The sequence below is a fragment of the Mirounga angustirostris genome, unplaced genomic scaffold (assembly GCF_029215605.1).
Source record: "Mirounga angustirostris isolate CCGP_5_RB_7025 unplaced genomic scaffold, mMirAng1.0.hap1 SCAF_4, whole genome shotgun sequence".
Classification (NCBI taxonomy): domain Eukaryota; kingdom Metazoa; phylum Chordata; class Mammalia; order Carnivora; family Phocidae; genus Mirounga; species Mirounga angustirostris.
This window is the reverse complement of record NW_026991712.1, coordinates 168831922-168849005: the sequence shown is the minus strand read 5'-3', so window position 1 is coordinate 168849005 and position 17084 is coordinate 168831922. Positions and strand designations below refer to the sequence as shown.

Sequence of the window (17084 nt, the reverse complement as noted above, 5' to 3'; positions counted from 1 at the left end):
AAAATTATATGTACATTATGATTATAATTTTTTTGGGGGGGGGCACCTGAGTGGCTCAGTCGGTTAAGCGTCTGCCTTCGGCTCAGGTCATGATCTCAGGGTCCTGGGATCGAGTCCCGCATCGGGCTCCCTGCTCGGCAGAGAGCCTGCTTCTCCCTCCCCCTTTGCCTGCCTCTCTGCCTACTTGCGCTCTCTCTCTGTCAAATAAATAAATAAAATCTTAAAAAATAATAATAATAATAATAATAATTTTTTGGGGGGGAATGGATAAATAGGCTAAAAACTGGAAGAGAAACACCATTATTTAAATGGTGGAGACATAATAGCTACATTTACAAAACTCTTACTTTGTGCCAGGCCCCGAGCCAGTCACCTGACAAATATAACCCATAATTCTCACGATCACCCCGTAAGGATGATATTATGATCTCTACTTTACAAATGAGAAAATAGGCTCTAAGAGAAAGTAAGGAGGAAGGACAAGGTGATACAGATAGAAAGTGGCAAACCCAATGCCTGGGCTTATTCTCCTGACCATGGATGGATTTCTCTTCTCTGTGTGATGCTAATTGAATGAATACATCTATCCCGGAGCCCAAAAGTCTAATCCTGACATGAAAGTTCCTCTGACTACCTGTTCCTGGTGGTCCTGAAGGAGCAACAGTGTGGATGCCTCAGGGAGAAACGAGACAACATACCTAGATGCAGCTGGACATCTTTCACCTCCAGGGTGCTGGACTTGCGATGCCGAGCAAGCTGGCAGGCCGCTGTCACCACACTCTCAATAAAATCATCAGCAATCTGCAGCAGCATCTGGGAGACAAAAGTGGGGGAGAGTAACCATGACATTGGCAGAACAGGCTCCTGTTGCTGGGACAACTGTGTCTGCTTGAATCACATATTTAGTTAGGCTTTCTATTAGAAGGCCTGGAATCAGCATTTGGACTATGGTGAAGATGAGGAGGAGTGAGGACAACACTAGAAACACATCAACTCACTAAGCAGGTTGAGTGCAACTCACACGTTTCTGAGGACGTTATTCTCTGTACTTTCTACCTAGAGGGATCAACCAGCCCAATCCCTCACCCTCATATTTTCTTCAGAATTAAATGGGAAAACAAAAGTGAATCATTTTACTTCCTCATTCACACTTTTTTTTTTTTTTTTTTTTTGAGAGAGAGAGAATGAGAGAGAGCACATGAGAGGGGTTAGGGTCAGAGGGAGAAGCAGGCTCCCCGCCGAGCAGGGAGCCCGATGCGGGACTCGATCCAGGGACTCCAGGATCATGACCTGAGCCGAAGGCAGTCGCTTAACCAACTGAGCCACCCAGGCGCCCCATTCACAGTCTCTTAAAGCATTTTTATTTCCATTAATCTCACCGAGTCCTTATACTAATCCTGTGAAAAAAGTGGGGCAGGGATTTTATCCACCTTCTATACAGAAGGGTGCTGACTCACGGCCATGCAACTGCTAAGCAGTGGACCCAGGACTTGACTTTGAGGTTCCATGTCCAAAACCTGGGTTCTTTCCACTTCACTATCAATTATCCTGGACTATGTGAAGAATAAAAGAATTCTGAAGCTAAAAATCTACGTGAAAAAAATTGGAATTTTCGTCAGTTTGTTCCCCATGGCTTCCTCTGCTGACCAAAAATAAAATAAAATTACAACCATGGATAGACATTACTTATTCTGCTAGACCATTATTGCATTGTCATCTTTCCTATGAAACCAAATGGATACCATCTAATGGAGAGATCGACCCTCCCTCCCTCCCTCCCTCCCTCCCTCCCTCCCTCTCTTTTTTTTTTTAAAGATTTTATTCATTTATTTGACAGAGAGAGAGAACAAGTAGGCAGAGAGGCAGGCAGAGGGAGAGGGAGAAGCAGGCTTCCCGCTGAGCGGGGAGCCCGATGCAGGGCTCGATCCCAGGACCCCGGGATCATGACCTGAGCCGAAGGCAGCGGCTTAACTGACTGAGCCACCCAGGCGCTCCTCTCTCTTTCTTTTTAAAGTAAGCTCCTGGAGCGCCTGGGTGGCTCAGTTGGTTGGGCGTCTGCCTTTGGCTCAGGTCGTGATCCCAGGGTCCAGGGATCGAGCCCCGCATCCAGCTCCGTGCTTCTCCATCTCCTCCGCCCCTCCTCCCTGCCTATGCTCTCTCTCTCGCACACTCTATCTCTCTTAAATAAATGAATAAAACCTTAAAAAGAAAGAAAAAGTAAGGTCTATGCCCAACATGGGGCTTGAATTCACCACCCCAAGACCAAGAGTCGCACGCTCTACCAAATGAGTCAGCCAAGCACCCCCTAATGGAGAGATTTCTGATTAAACATGGCAGATCAATTCCAAAAATGACTTCCTCTCCTTCCCTAAATGCACTAAAATAACAGTAAAGGAAAAAAAGACATATAAATCCACAAAGACAATAAGAACAGAAGAGAAAAACTTAAGAGAATCCAATTTTAAAGTAAAATTTTTTTTAAAGATTTTATTTATTTATTTGACAGAGAGGGAGAGAGAGCGCGCACAAGCAGGGGGAGCAGGAGAGGGAGAAGCAGGCTTCCCGCCTAGCAGGGAGCCCGATGCGGGGCTCGATCCCAGGACCCTGAGATCATGACCCAAGCTGAAGGCAGACGCTTAAACGACTGAGCCACCCAGGCGCCCCTAAAGTAAATTTTTGCCAAAGAGATAACAGAGGAAAAGTGGGATCTGATATTGCAGACGGAAGGCACAACATAAGTGCCCACCGAAAGGACACCAATGAGAATTGACCTGATTTACCCCTTGCAACTCCTAGAAGATCCAGGTTCTGGAAGTGCCATTTATCACAGAATACTGGGCTGAGGCATGGAACTAAAGACTGAGAAATTACTACATGTCTATATACAGACTAGTCTCCCATGCCCCCACACTCCAAAAGCAGCCAAGTGACCTCCCCACACATACCTGACCCAGACCACAGTAGGTTTATTCCCTCGAGAACTGAATAGGCATGGCTCTGGATCAGAATACACCAGACACAGCAGAGGGAGGGGACAGACACAGCCTCCCTCTCTTGCCTTTCTCCCATAATGTCAGAAGCTAGAGATAAACCCTCCAGATAGGAGCCTGGAGGATTTTTCTCTGGAGATCCTAAACAACTCCAGAGAAAAAACTTACAGATGCTGACATGTAGAGAATCCCCTATAAGAAGGCTGACTTGTGGACAAATTATTCTGAAGTGAAGCCAGTGGTTTGCTAAAACTGGCTGAGTGGAGCTCATAAAAGCCAATTGATTATATGCATTTCTTCACAATCTTAAATTCACTAACATGTGGATAGCTTAAAACAGGGCATATTGGGAATATTTACACCATAGAAATTATGAAATGTTAAGAATTAGGGTCTTTTTTTTTTTTTTAAGATTTTATTTATTTATTTGACAAAGAGAGCGAGAGCAGGAACAGAAGCAGGGGGAGTGGGAGAGGGAGAAGTGGGCTTCCTGCCGAGCAGGGAGCCCGATGTGGGACTCGATCCCAGGACCCTGGGATCATGACCTGAGCCGAAGGCAGACGCTTAACGACTGAGGCACCCAGGCGCCCAAAAATTAGGGTCTTTCTCTCCACAGAGTTGGTCGCTAAACATTTACCAGTACATTACTGAATGAAGCCCATCAGTAAGTTCTGCTTGAAATCAGTTATTTATTTGTTTATTTTAACATTAAGGTTTTTTTTTAATGTTTTATTTATTTATTTGACAGAGAGAGACACAGCGAGAGGGGGAGTGGGGGAAGGGGAGTGGGAGAAGGAGAAGCAGGCTACCTGCTGAGCAGGGAGCCTGACACAGGGCTCGATCCCAGGACCCTGGGATCATGACCCAAGCCAAAGGCAGTCACTTAATGACTGAGCCACCCAGGCGCCCCTCAAATCAGTTTTCTAGTGGCTCAGTCTTTAAGAACAGATAGTCAAGAACACCAAACACGTGAAGAAAATCTCCAACACTAAAAAGAAAATAAACAAACCAAAGGAGAAAAAAGGGACCCAGAAGACACTAAGATAATGCAGGGAAAAGAAGAAAATGTCAAAAAATGTAATTCCTCAGAGAGAAAGGTAAGAAAAGATATTGTAGGGGCGCCTGGGTGGCTCAGTCGTTAAGCATCTGCCTTCGGCTCAGGTCATGATCCCAGGGTCCTGGGATCGAGCCCCGCATCGGGCTCCCTGCTCAGTGGGAAGCCTGCTTCTCCCTCTCCCACTTCCCCTACTTGTATTCCCTCTCTCGCTGTGTCTCTCTCTGTCAAATAAATAAACAAAATCTTAAAAAAAAAAAAAAAAAGAAAAGATATTGTAACCATAAAGTAATAACAGAGTGGCTTAGGGATAAAACAGACCAATTAGAGGCACCTGGCTGGCTCAGTCAGTACCTTGTGCAATTCTTGATCTCAGGTTGTGAGTTTGAGCCCCACGCTGGGTGTAGAGATTACTTACAAAATCAAATCTTAAAAAAAAAAAAAAAAAGGACAAACTAGTCAAGAAGAAAACCTCATGGGCATTAAAATTTTTATGCCAAAAAAAACCCCCAAAAAACTTAAAATAGGTTTAGAAGATAAACTAAGGAAAATCTCCCTAGCAAATAGAACTTAGAATTTCAAAGAAATGAGGGACACCTGGGTGGCTCAGTAGGTTAAACGTCTGCCTTCAGCTCAGTCATGATCCCAGGGATCAAGTCCCGCATCAGGCTCCTTGCTCAGCGGGGAGCCTGCTTCTCCCTCTGCCTGCCGCTCTCCCTGCTTGTGCTCTCTCTCTCTCTGACAAATAAATAAATAAAATCTTAACAACAAAAAAAGAATTTCAAAGAAATGAAAAATAGGAGAGCAAAGACAAAAAAACCTAAGAGGATCAATACAGAGGTTCAATATTCAACCGTCATTACAAAATGAAAGAGATGGGGCATCTGGGTGGCTCAGTTGGTTAAGAGTCCAACTCTTGGATTCGTTTGGCTCAGGTCCTGATCTCATGATCGAGCCCTGCATCGGGCTCTGTGCTCAGTGGGAGTCTGCTTGGATATTTTCTCCCTGTGCCCCTTCCCCCTGCTCATGCGTGCTCTCTCTCAAATAAACAAATAAATCTTAAAAAAAAAAAAAAAAAAAGAGGGCACCTGGGTGGCTCAGTCGTTAAGTGTCTGCCTTCAGCTGGGGTCATGATCCCAGGGTCCTGGGATCCACCCCACATCATCGGGGTCCCTGGTCAGCAGGAAGCCTGTTTCTCCCTCTCCCATTCCCCCTGCTTGTGTTCCCTCTCTCTGTCAAATAAATAAATAAAATCTTAAAAAAAATAAAAATAAAAAAGAATGAAAGAGCAAAAACAGAGAAGAAATTATCAAAAAACTAATATAAGAGGGCGCCTGGGTGGCTCACTCGATAAGCATCTCCCTTCAGCTCAGGTCATGATCCCAGGGTCCTGGGATCTAGCCCCACATCGAGCTTCCTGCTCAGCGGGAAGCCTGCTTCTCCCTCTCCCACTCCCCCTGCTTGTGTTCCCTCTCTCGCTGTGTCTCTGTCAAATAAATAAATAAAATCTTAAAAAAAAACTAATATAAGAAAATGGAAATCGCACACACTGCTGGTAGGAATGTAAAAGAGTGCAGCACTTTGGAAAAAACGGGCAGTTCCTCAAAGGAAAAACATAGTTACCACATGACTCCACACTTCTACTCCCAAGTATATTACCAAGAAAGATGAAAACATATTTCCACACAAAAATTTATACATGAATTAAAAAAAAAGAAAAGAAACAAATAAAATTTACACGTGAATGTTCAAGGAACATCATTCATAATAACCAAAAAGTGGATACAACCCATCAACTGATGAATGCTTAAACAAAATACAGTATGTCCATACAATGGAAGAGTATTCTGCCGTAAAAAGAAATGAGATACTCATACCCCCTACAACAGGAACTTTATTTATTTATTTAAAAGATTTTATTTGACACAGAGAGAGAAAGACAACACAAGCAGGGGGAGTGGGAAAAGGAGAAGCAGGCTTCCCGAGGAGCAGGGAGCCCAAGGCGGGGCTCAATCTTAGGACTCCGGGATCATGACCTGAGCCAAAGGCAGACGCCTAAAGAGTGAGCCACCCAGGTGCCCCAACCCTAAGAGACTCTTTTTTTTTTTTTTTAAAGATTTTATTTATTTATTTGAGAGAGAGCACATGAGAGGGGGGAGGGTCAGAGGGAGAAGCAGACTCCCTGCCGAGCAGGGAGCCCGATGCAGGACTCGATCCAGGGACTCCAGGATCATGACCTGAGCCGAAGGCAGTCGCTTAACCAACTGAGCCACCCAGGCGCCCCCCTAAGAGACTCTTAACTACAGGAAATAAACTGAGGGTTGCTGGAGGGGAGGTGGGTGGGGGGATGGGGTAACTGGGTGATGGACATTAAGGAGGGCACGTGATGTAACGAGCACTGGTTATTATATGCAACTGATGAATCACCAAACTCTACCTCTGAAACTAATAATATATATATATATATTTTTTTTTAAGATTTTATTTATTTTTTTGACAGAGAGAGACATAGCGAGAGCAGGAACACAAGCAGGGGGAGTGGGAGAGGGAGAAGCAGGCTTCCCGCAGAGCAGGGAGCCCGATGTGGGGCTCGATCCCAGGACCCTGGGATCATGACCTGAGCCGAAGGCAGACGCTTAACGACTGAGCCACCCAGGTGCCCGAAACTAATAATATATTATACGTTAAAAAAAATGTGTTGAGAGCTGCACAGTTCTGTGAAGAGACTAACAACCACTGAGCTGTAGATTTCAAATGAGTGAATTTTATGGTATATGAATTATATCTCAAAAAAACTGCTGTCTCAAACACCCCCCTACATATACACACACAAAGAGAGCAAATATTTTACCTCTGGTTAAAAAAGTAAAAATAAAAATAAAGTTATACTATTTTTGTAACCCGTATTTCTTTTCCCTGTCATTAAATATTCCTCTGCAAAGGCAAAACAGACAACAATAAGAAACTCCCAACCCTAAAATATACAAAATCATCCCAGAATTGAGGCACTCAAGTCCCCAGAATTAAAGCAGGCTCCAGGAACCCAGCACAACAAATGAAAAAAGATACTAAGACTCATATGAAAATTCAGAATTAAAGGAAGACTAAAAAAATTGGGATTAGAATAGCATGAGATTTGGGGCACCTGGGTGGCTCAGTCGGTTAAGCCTCTGCCTTCAGCTGCATTCAGGGTCCTGGGATCGAGCCCCGCATGGGGCTCCCTGCTCAGTAGGAAGCCTGCTCCTCCCTCTCCCACTCCCCCTGCTTGTGTTCCCTCTCTCACTGTGTCTCTGTCAAATAAATAAATAAAATCTTAAAAAAAAAAAAAAGAATAGCACGAGATTTCTTTCGTTTTTAAGCAGGTTCCATGCCAAACGTGGGGCTCCATGAAAATATATATCTTTTCATAATCTAATTCTAAACTCACGCAAACTAAAAATTGTGAGGTTAGAATGTAAGATACTTTCAAACATTTGCTTCTCATCTATCCTTTTGTAGGCTGTAACAACAGCAAAAAAAAATGTGCTCTAACAAAAAAAGAGAGTAAATAAGAGGATGTGGGGGGTGCCTGGTGGCTCAGTTGTTAAGTGTCTGCCTTCGGCTCAGGTCATGATCCTAGGGTTCTGGGATCAAGCCCCACATCAGGCTCCTTGCTCCACAGGAAGCCTGCTTCTCCCTCTTCCACTCCCCCTGCTTGTGTACCCTCTCTCGCTGTGTCTCTGTCAAATTAAAAAAAAAAGAAGAGGATGTGGGATCTAGGAAACAAGGGAGCCAAAGAGGAAAAAAATAGCAAAAGGAAGACCCAAGCAGGGTTTGTTCAAGGGGCCTAAAATTAATTAGAGCAGAAGAAGATGGAGGGGTTTTTTTTATTATTATTATTTAAATTCGATTAGCCAACATATAGTACATCATTAGTTTTAGATGTAGTGTTCAGTGATTTATCAGTTGCCTATAACACCCAGTGCTCGTCACATCACGGGCCCTCCTTAAAGGATGGAGGTTTCTGAGAGTGAAATCTGAGTTGGGGGAGGACCCAAATCTGTAGATTATTTTTCCATTTGGAAAACAATGTTGATAGGTGTATACCAGAGCTGATAGCAGAACCAGAATAAAAATGGCACAAAGAAAACTAAATAAAAATAAGTCAATTATAGGGGCGTCTGGCCAGCTCAGTCAGTACAGTGTGCAACTCTTGATCTCAGGGTTGTAAGTTCAAGTCCCATGTTGGGTATAGAGATTACTTAAAAAATAAAATCTTTGGGGCACCTGGGTGGCTTAGTCATTAAGCGTCTGCCTTCGACTGAGGTCATGATCCCAGAGTCCTGGGATTGAGCCCCACATCGGGCTCCCTGCTCAGTGGGAAGCCTGCTTCTCCCTCTCCCACTCCCTCTGCTTGTGTTCCCTCTCTCGCTGTGTCTCTCTCTGTCAAATAAATAAAATCTTTAAAAAATAATAATAATAAAATAAAACCTTAAAAAAAAGTCAATTATCACCTTCAGTAGGTAGTACAAAACAGGACTTGGTTCAGTGGTGAACAATATGTACATGATCAGAATAATGTCAATACTGATTTCTGAGTTATCTAAAAGTTGTGACAAAACTATATTGAAGGGACGCCTGGGTGGCTCAGTTGGTTAAGTGACTGCCTTCAGCTCAGGCCATGATCCTGGGGTCCTGGGATCAAGTCCCGTATCAAGCTCCTTGCTCGGTGGGGAGCCTGCTTCTCCCTCTGCCTGCCACTCCCCCTGCTTATTCTCTCTCTCTCTGACAAATAAATAAATAAAATCCTTAAAATATATATATTAATCAGAAACTATATTAGAAAAATGAGGGAGGGGCGCCTGGGTGGCTTAGTTGGTTAAGCGGCTGCCTTCGGCTCAGGTCATGATCCCAGGATCCTGGGATCAAGCCCCGCATCAGGCTCCCTGCTCAGCGAGAGCCTGCTTCTCCCTCTCCCTCTGCCTGCCGCTCTGCCTACTTGTGCTCTCTCTCTGTCAAATAAATAAATAAATAATATCTTTAGAAAAATGAGGGAAAGGAAAGCATGGATGGACATGTGTGTGGCTTAACAAAATCGTCATCTACAGGAAGTCAATAGACAGAAACCAAAGAGTATCTGTTTAAGTGTATTACTTAGAAATATGGGGGAGTATGATAGAAACAACTACAACTGTTGAAAGTGATTGCCAGGGGCGCCTGGGTGGCTCAGTTGGTTAAGCGACTGCCTTCGGCTCAGGTCATGATCCTGGAGTCCCGGGATCAAGTCCCATATCGGGCTCCTTGCTCAGCAGGGGGTCTGCTTCTCCCTCTGACCCTCCCCCCTCTCATGTGCTCTCTCTCTCTCAAATAAATAAATAAAATCTTTAAAAAAAAAGAAAGTGATTGCCTATGAGCAGCAAACTAAGCCCTTTCCACCAAGCAAAAGTAGCAGCAGTGGCTAGGTATAAAGTGTAGGCATTCTCCCAGGTGATTTGTAGAAGTCATTCCACGGGACCCTCACAATAACCCTGTCGGTAAATAATACCACACCCAACACAAGAGGAAGCTGAGTCTCAAAAAGCTTCAGTGACATGTCCACAGCTACAAAGCCGGTAAGTGGCAGAGCCAAGATTCAAATTCAGATGTGTCTGCCTCTGAAGTCTGTGCTCTTAACCGCTATTATGTATTAGCTCTCAGGGACCCAGACTCATCATGCCCAACTCCATCTTACCTCCTCCACATCTTCATCCAATTGCTCATTAGGATCCACTTCTCTTACTAAGTCTTGTAATTTCTTCTTGGTCAATACCTAAAGTTAATTGGGAGAAGATTTTTCAGCCAAGTATTAAGGAAACAGAACACTTTATTACCCTCTAATGAAGAAATGCTGTCAATTTGTTGGGTTTAGTTTCTACCTTCCAAAAGTTAACAGTCTGGCCTACCTGGTAGTCTGCTCCAAGACTACACTCCCAAGACAGAAGCGGCCTAGGGAAAGGCTAAAAGAGCAGTGTGGAAGAGGCCAACACCTGTCAGTTTATTTCTGCCTCTTGAGCTCACTGTGCCTTACCTTTCCTCTACATTAAGTAATTTGCAATTTTCTGACCACCATAACTGATACTGCACCTCTGTTGCCTTTGGACATGTTCTTCCACCCTTCTTCCTATCTGCTCAGTCCATGGTGCCTCCTTTCTGCCCTTCCTAGCTCACCTAGGTAAAAGGAACCACTTCCTCCTTTGGCCTCTACTGTACCCCGTGCACCCTTCTGTCATGCATATATTTATAAACTTGCCTGTTTCTGACTTAATAGGCTGAAAGCTCTCTGATGGCAGGGAACATGTGTTCATCTCTGTATAATATTTGCATAAGTGTGTACAACTGTGATTCCTCTTTCATTGAAATGTCATGTCACATACACATGCCATTAAACAATAATCAAAAGACACACATTAAAATGCTAAGCATAGTTTTTTTGGGGTGGTGGTAGAATTATGGGCTCTTTATTCTGTATTTCTAAAGTTTCTGTGATAAGATGTATAATCTTGGAAATAAGGAAGAGATGAATTTTCTAAATAAATTATTTGTTAATTATGTGTCAGATCTATCCATTCTACCATTACCACTTAAGGCAAGCCTTCACTCCATGTCTTGATTTACTGCAAAAGTCTTAGACTTGGTCTTCCTCTCGGTCCACCCCTTTCCTACCTTTCTTGTCCACTTACTGCCAAGTTAATCCTGCTAAGACATACGACTTTTATTATGTTACTTACTCCTCTATTAAATATTTGCAAAGATTGTCTAATGACTAAGTTTCAAAAGAGACAGACTCGTATATGCCCAGTATATTCTGCCATATTCCTGCCTATATAATTTTACCTCCTGTTCTTCTCTAACAGATTCCACATTCAACACAGGTTGGCTTCCTGACTATCTGCCCAACCCTCTCCATTCGCCTTTGCTAGTCCCTCCTCCCATTCCCTTGAAATGTCTCTCCCTCCTACTCTATCCAGCCTACAAGGCCCAAGACAAGAGATTATACTTATTTTTTATCTCTTGTGGCTCTGGAGGGCAGAATCAGAATCATGGGCAGAAAGTGGGGGAGAGAGGGCATTGGGGGGGGCAGATTTTAGAATCAGTGCAGAAAGTTAATAATGGAGCAGCTGGCTGAACTAGAAGGAGAAAAGACCGGAGGCAATAATGCTTTTATTACAGGAATAATGAATAATGAATCCATTAGTTATTTTATTATTTTATTTAACTACTTTATTTAACAATTATATAGTGTATATATATTTATATATACATATATATAAACCTGTCATAGGCAACAGTGTTAGTGTGTGTGTATGAATGTATGTACGTATACATACGCACACATAAACACCACAGAGTAAACATTGATAAACACTGTACATGATAATTTGATAAAGAACTTTAGAAGTCCAAAGGAGGGAAAAGACTCTTTTTCAGCTGAGACGAAGAGGCAGCATCTGAGACAGACATCTCTCAAAGCATTATTGGTTCAAATAACAGATAAGAGATGCCTAGGGAGAGCAAAAAGTAAGAGATGATACCTGATTGTTTTCAGGGCTGAGACGCCCTCCTGTCCCAGGAGGACCCGGTATCTTTACCACTGTAGTGCTATTGGCCATGGAGCCTTGTGGAGGGGTGCTGGCTGGTTCCGGTTTTATGGATGAGAAATTGGAGAGGTTGATTAGGGCTGAAGGGCCAAACTGGTTCATAATCTGCCGAGCTTTGGACTTCAGCTCATAGAGCTTATCGAGATCCTGTTTCTTTTTGGAGCTGTGAGGACCAAGGCCAATCAACTGTAGAAGGAAAACAAGAGAACTAGCTCCAGAAACACCTTTAATAAAGGATAAGGTTTGAAAGTAAAATTGCATAACGTCTGTCAGACTTGAAGGGTCTTCAGGATATCTGGGATAGTGACCATTTGATACCTGCACATTAAAAATAGAGGGAATGAAGAATGTTCATTGCTCTCACCTCATATTTAGAAACCATCTCTTCTCCAAAAGCTAAATGAAATAGTCCACAAAATTAAATAAGGAAGAAAGCAAATGAAATAAGAAATCTTACATACAAAAATAAACTAGAATAAGACATTTTTGAAGACTTTGTAAAAACAGAATAGGTTAAGTACTACATGCATTATTTTTGAACAGCAAATAATGTTAAATTCAAATAAATCATGGCACAATCACATATTTAAAACTCAGCCACAAAACTTAAGAAAACAGATTAGTTCATTTTGGCACTTCAAAACATGCTTAAGTCTATGTCAGGTCTATGTCTAATAAACACAATTTTTAGCAACTGTTAAAAGTAAGCTGTTCCTTGTCATCAAGAGCAAATTTTCTGAGTGTTAGCAATCTTTAAGTACATGCAGAGTCCCTAGCCTGGAGTAGCCAAGACTCCTCAATTTTAAAGCCATGAGGTAGACACTGTGGACAGCAGCTTTGGTGTCATCAAGACCAGAAGCACATTTACCAAGTTCCGCCAATAGCGGCCTCAGTGCGCTTACTTACAGCTATCTGAGTGTCTAGATCTTTAATTACATCAGCAACGGCTGTGAGCCCGGTGAAATGAGAGGCAGCCATTTTCAAAAGCTACCTGTAAATGAACAACTGGCATCAAGCACCACCCTTGCCACAGAACCATTTTAATTGCATGGCCTGGCACATCTTCACTGGCCAGGATCCAAGCAAACCAGATGTGGAGAAACACATCCTTATTCTTGTCTCCTTATTCATACTGGGCACCGAGGAAAACATCTCCATCTCTTTCATACACAACTTTTAAAATTAATTAATGATGATTATAGTAATATAGATTCTCTTCCAATAAAACAGTGTTCTATTGTTAGGGATAAGCTAGCAGCATATGAAAACATTCGCCAAAACTGTGAAATGAACCTGCAGGAATCAAGGCAGTGGTTTTCAGAACTTGGTGAAGCTTAGCAACCTAAGTGAGTATCTGCCCTGTCAACTCTTGCCCCGTACTGCTGCATTCCTCCCCCAACAAATTGTCTAACTCTCTAATATGAGAAATGACCTTTCCTGGTTTGCCCTTAACAAAAGCAACTGACGGGGCACCTGGGTGGCTCAGTCCGTTAAGCGTCTGCCTTCGGCTCGGGTCATGATCCCAAGGTCCTGGGATCGAGCCCTGTGTCGGGCTCCCTGCTCAGTGGAGAGTCTCCTTCTCCCTCTGCCCCTCCCCCAGCTTGTGCTCTCTCTCTCTCTCTCTCTCTCTCTCTCTCAAATAAATAAATAAAATCTTTAAAAATAAATAGGTAAAAGCAACTAACTATGTACTGGTTAAGTGACCAAGAGAAAACTTGTTGGCCAAGAGTCAGCTGAGGAGATAGGAGAGCATCAGGATCACGTGTTTGTTTTTTAACCATATGCCTCCTTTTCCCTTACCCACAAATGTTACCACCGGAAGAATCAGGATAGGGAAAGATTGTTAACATGGTAATAGTTAACAAAGTATTTCACCACACTGAACATACCTTTCAAATGACATTCGCACAACCTTCAATGGGCTTCCCAAATAGTACTAGGTATTGCTCAAAATAAGTAGACTTTTTTTGTAACAGAGATTTCTGTATAATGGGAATTTCTATAATAAGACCTGTAGACAAAAATATAGCCTAACGGGGCGCCTGGGTGGCTCAGTCGTTAAGCGTCTGCCTTCGGCTCCGGTCATGGTCCCAGGGTCCTGGGATCGAGCCCCGCATCGGGCTCCCTGCTCGGCGGGAAGCCTGCTTCTCCCTCTCCCACTCTCTCTGCTTGTGTTCCCTCTCTCGCTGTGTCTCTCTGTCAAATAAATAAAATCTTTAAAATATATATATATATATAGCCTATCTACACAGCACCAAAAATGAATAATCATTTATCAAATTAGGAATTAACCTTAAGGAATAGCTCCAGTGGCTATTAATGAAATAAGGGGAATCTGTACATTGTAAGAAAAATCAAAGTTTCTCTCTCAGAAACTAGACTGTACTTTACTGTACTGTTTTGTTGAGAAGCAAACAATACTTCTGCATTTTCAGTAATTCTGGGAAAGTGAGCTACTTCTTCCATTAAAACAAAACAAAGCAGGGTGCCTGGGTGGCTCAGTTGGTTAGGCGACTGCCTTCAGCTCAGGTCATGATCCCAGGGTCCTGGGATCGAGTCCCGCATCGGGCTCCCTGCTCTGCGGGGAGCCTGCTTCTCCCTCTCCCACTCCCCCTGCTTGTGTTCCTTCTCTCGCTGTGTCTCTCTCTGTCAAATAAATAAATAAAAATAAAATCTTAAAAAAAAAAACAAAAAAAAAACAAAGCAGATGATAACCAGACACTCATTACCAGACTGACACTGCCCTTAGTTTCCTAGACTGTTCCTTTATTTGGTTGTATTTAAAACACCATATTCGTAGAGGTGATGATTACATGGGTTTATACAATGTCAAATTCATCACACTGAATATTTAAGATCTGTGCATTTTACTGTATATAAATTATACCACAATTAAGGACAATAAATCAAATCTCTTGCCCCCCCACCCAAATAAGTAAAGGACTGCACTCTCAGGCAGTTAACCCAGAAAAATGAAAACCTGTGCTCCCATGCAAACCTATATGCTAATGTTCATAGCATTTATCAATAGGGAAAAGACAGATCATTGAATAAATGATGGTATATAGTACATCTGGAAAATATGTGGTTTCATGTTTAAAATTTAAATATTTGATCCACCTGGAATGAGAGGGGTATATATATTCCTCCCTTCATATATTCCTCTATTCCACTTTTTTTAAAAGATTTTATTTGGGGCGCCTGGGTGGCTCAGTCGTTAAGCATCTGCCTTCAGCTCAGGTCATGATCCCAGAGTTCTGGGATCGAGCCCCGCATTGGGCTCCCTGCTCGGCGGGAAGCCTGCTTCTCCCTCTCCCACTCCCCTTGCTTGTGTTCCCTCTCTCGCTGTGTCTCTCTCTGTCAAATAAATAAAATCTTTAAAAAAAAAATTTAAAAATATATAAATAAAAGACTTTATTTATCTATTTGACAGAGAGAAAGAGAGAGCCAGAGAGCAGCTGCTTAACCGACTGAGCCACCCAGGCGTCCTGGCGCCTGGAACTTCTATATGTTCTGTCTCACCACTGTTGTTAGTTGCTACTTGACTTTTTAAACTCCTGTAGGACAATAAATCTGATTTTATTCCTTATTATAATCTTGGCACCTTAAAAAAAAAAAAAAGACAATACAAAAAGAGTACATTTGGGCGCCTGGGTGGCTGTCAGTCAAGCATCTGCCTTCAGCTCAGGTCATGATCTCAGGATCCTGGGATCAAGCACTGCATCGCCTCTCCTCCCCTTCTGCTCTCTCTCTCTAATAAATAAAATCTTTTTTTTTTTTTTAAAGAGTACATTTAGGGTGCCTGGGTGGCTCAGTTGTTAAGCATCTGCCTTCGGCTCAGGTCATGATCTCAGGGTCCTGGGATCGAGTCAGCTGGGCTCCCTGCTCAGCGGGAAGCCTGTTTCTCCCTCTCCCCCAGCTTGTATTCCCTCTCTCTGTCACTCTGTCAAATAAATAAATAAAATCTTAAAAAATAAATAAGGAGTACATTTATTTTTTTTTTTTTTAATTTTTTTTTTTTTTTTTTTTTTTTTAAGATTTTATTTATTTGCGAGAGAGAGAATGAGAGACAGAGAGCATGAGAGGGAGGAGGGTCAGCGGGAGAAGCAGACTCCCTGCCGAGCAGGGAGCCCGATGCGGGACTCGATCCCGGGACTCCAGGATCATGACCTGAGCCGAAGGCAGTCGCTTAACCAACTGAGCCACCCAGGCGCCCTAAGGAGTACATTTATATAACATCTTTAAAATGATAAAATTTTAGGAATAGAGGACAGATTAGTGAGATTGTCAGGGACTGGGTGTCAGGGAAGCAGATGTGGTTATAAAAGGGCAAAATGAGGGACCTTTGTGATGGAATCATTCAGTGTCTTGACTGTGATGATGGATAAAAGAACCTATAAAAGTGACTAAGTTGTATAGGACTTAATCCACATACACCCACAACTGAACACAAGTAAACAGATACAAGTAAAACTGGTAAATCTGAATAAGGCTGGTAGATTATATCAATGTCAATATCCTGATTGTCATAATAGACAGCAATTTTGCAAAATGTACCACTGGGGAAAACTGAGCAAAGTATACAAGAGATCTCTCTGCATTATTTCTCGTAACTACGCATAAATCTACAATTATCTCAATATTTAAAAATTGAAAAAAAATTATTCTCAGCAGTAAATGAGAAGCACTTCTGGGGTACGTGGGTGGCTGTCTGTTAATCATCTGACTCTTGATTTTGGCTCAGGTCGTGAGCTCGAGGTTGTGGGATCGAGTCTCATATCAGGTTCCAAGTGGAGTCCGCTTAGGTTTCTCTTTCTCCCTCTCCCTCTGCCCCTCTCCCCTCAACTCACGCTCGCTTGGTCTTATTCTCTAAGATAAATAAATAAATCTTAAAAAAGAAAAGCCCTTCTAAAGATGACTCAAAGCTCAGGAATCATAAAAGACTGACATGTTCAATTACATACAAATAAAGATGTCTGAAAAATAAATTTTTAAGTAAAAATAAAAATGTCTGCATGGCAACAAACATAATAAAATTAAAGGACAAGACAAACTAGCAAAAATATATGCAATATGTATCAAAGACAAAGGACTAATTTCTTTTACATATAAAAAATACCAAGCATCAATAAGCACCCAACCACCTAAAAGAAAAATTGCAAAAACAACAAAAACGACAGTACAAGAAATTCAAATAGCTCTTAAAGTAATGAAACGATCCTTTAAAAAAAAGTAATGAAATGATTCTTATTCTCATTGATAATAAAAATGCAAATTAAAACTATTTATTCCTCCTTTGGCAATGATGAAAAAGTTCTATACATACTGTTTGAAAGTTTTATAGAGAAATAATCATTTCACACGTTGTTGGGAGTTGGAAGGGGGGTGGAGGATATAAATTAGTTAGGTCTCTACAAAGGGCTA

The 17084-nt window shown here is 42.3% G+C and overlaps 1 protein-coding gene across 6 annotated transcripts in view; it reads right to left on the bottom strand.

The window, feature by feature from the left end:
* The window catches only part of TAF12 (TATA-box binding protein associated factor 12), a 33452-nt gene that overhangs the window by 7374 nt on the left and 8994 nt on the right, over window positions 1-17084 (bottom strand). For 3 of the 6 annotated variants that reach the window (XM_045898287.3, XM_064589661.1, XM_064589662.1), the window contains exons 2-4: window positions 11595-11846; window positions 9755-9832; window positions 699-813 (exon numbers count right to left, since the gene is read on the bottom strand). In XM_045898287.3, coding sequence (XP_045754243.1) covers window positions 699-813; window positions 9755-9832; window positions 11595-11762 — 361 coding nt within the window. In that variant the 5' untranslated portion in view covers window positions 11763-11846. Of the gene's footprint in view, window positions 1-698; window positions 814-9754; window positions 9833-11594; window positions 11847-12024; window positions 12057-12566; window positions 12652-17084 lie in introns of those variants that run through there. The other 3 variants (XM_045898284.3, XM_064589659.1, XM_064589660.1) reach the window with 2 other exon arrangements.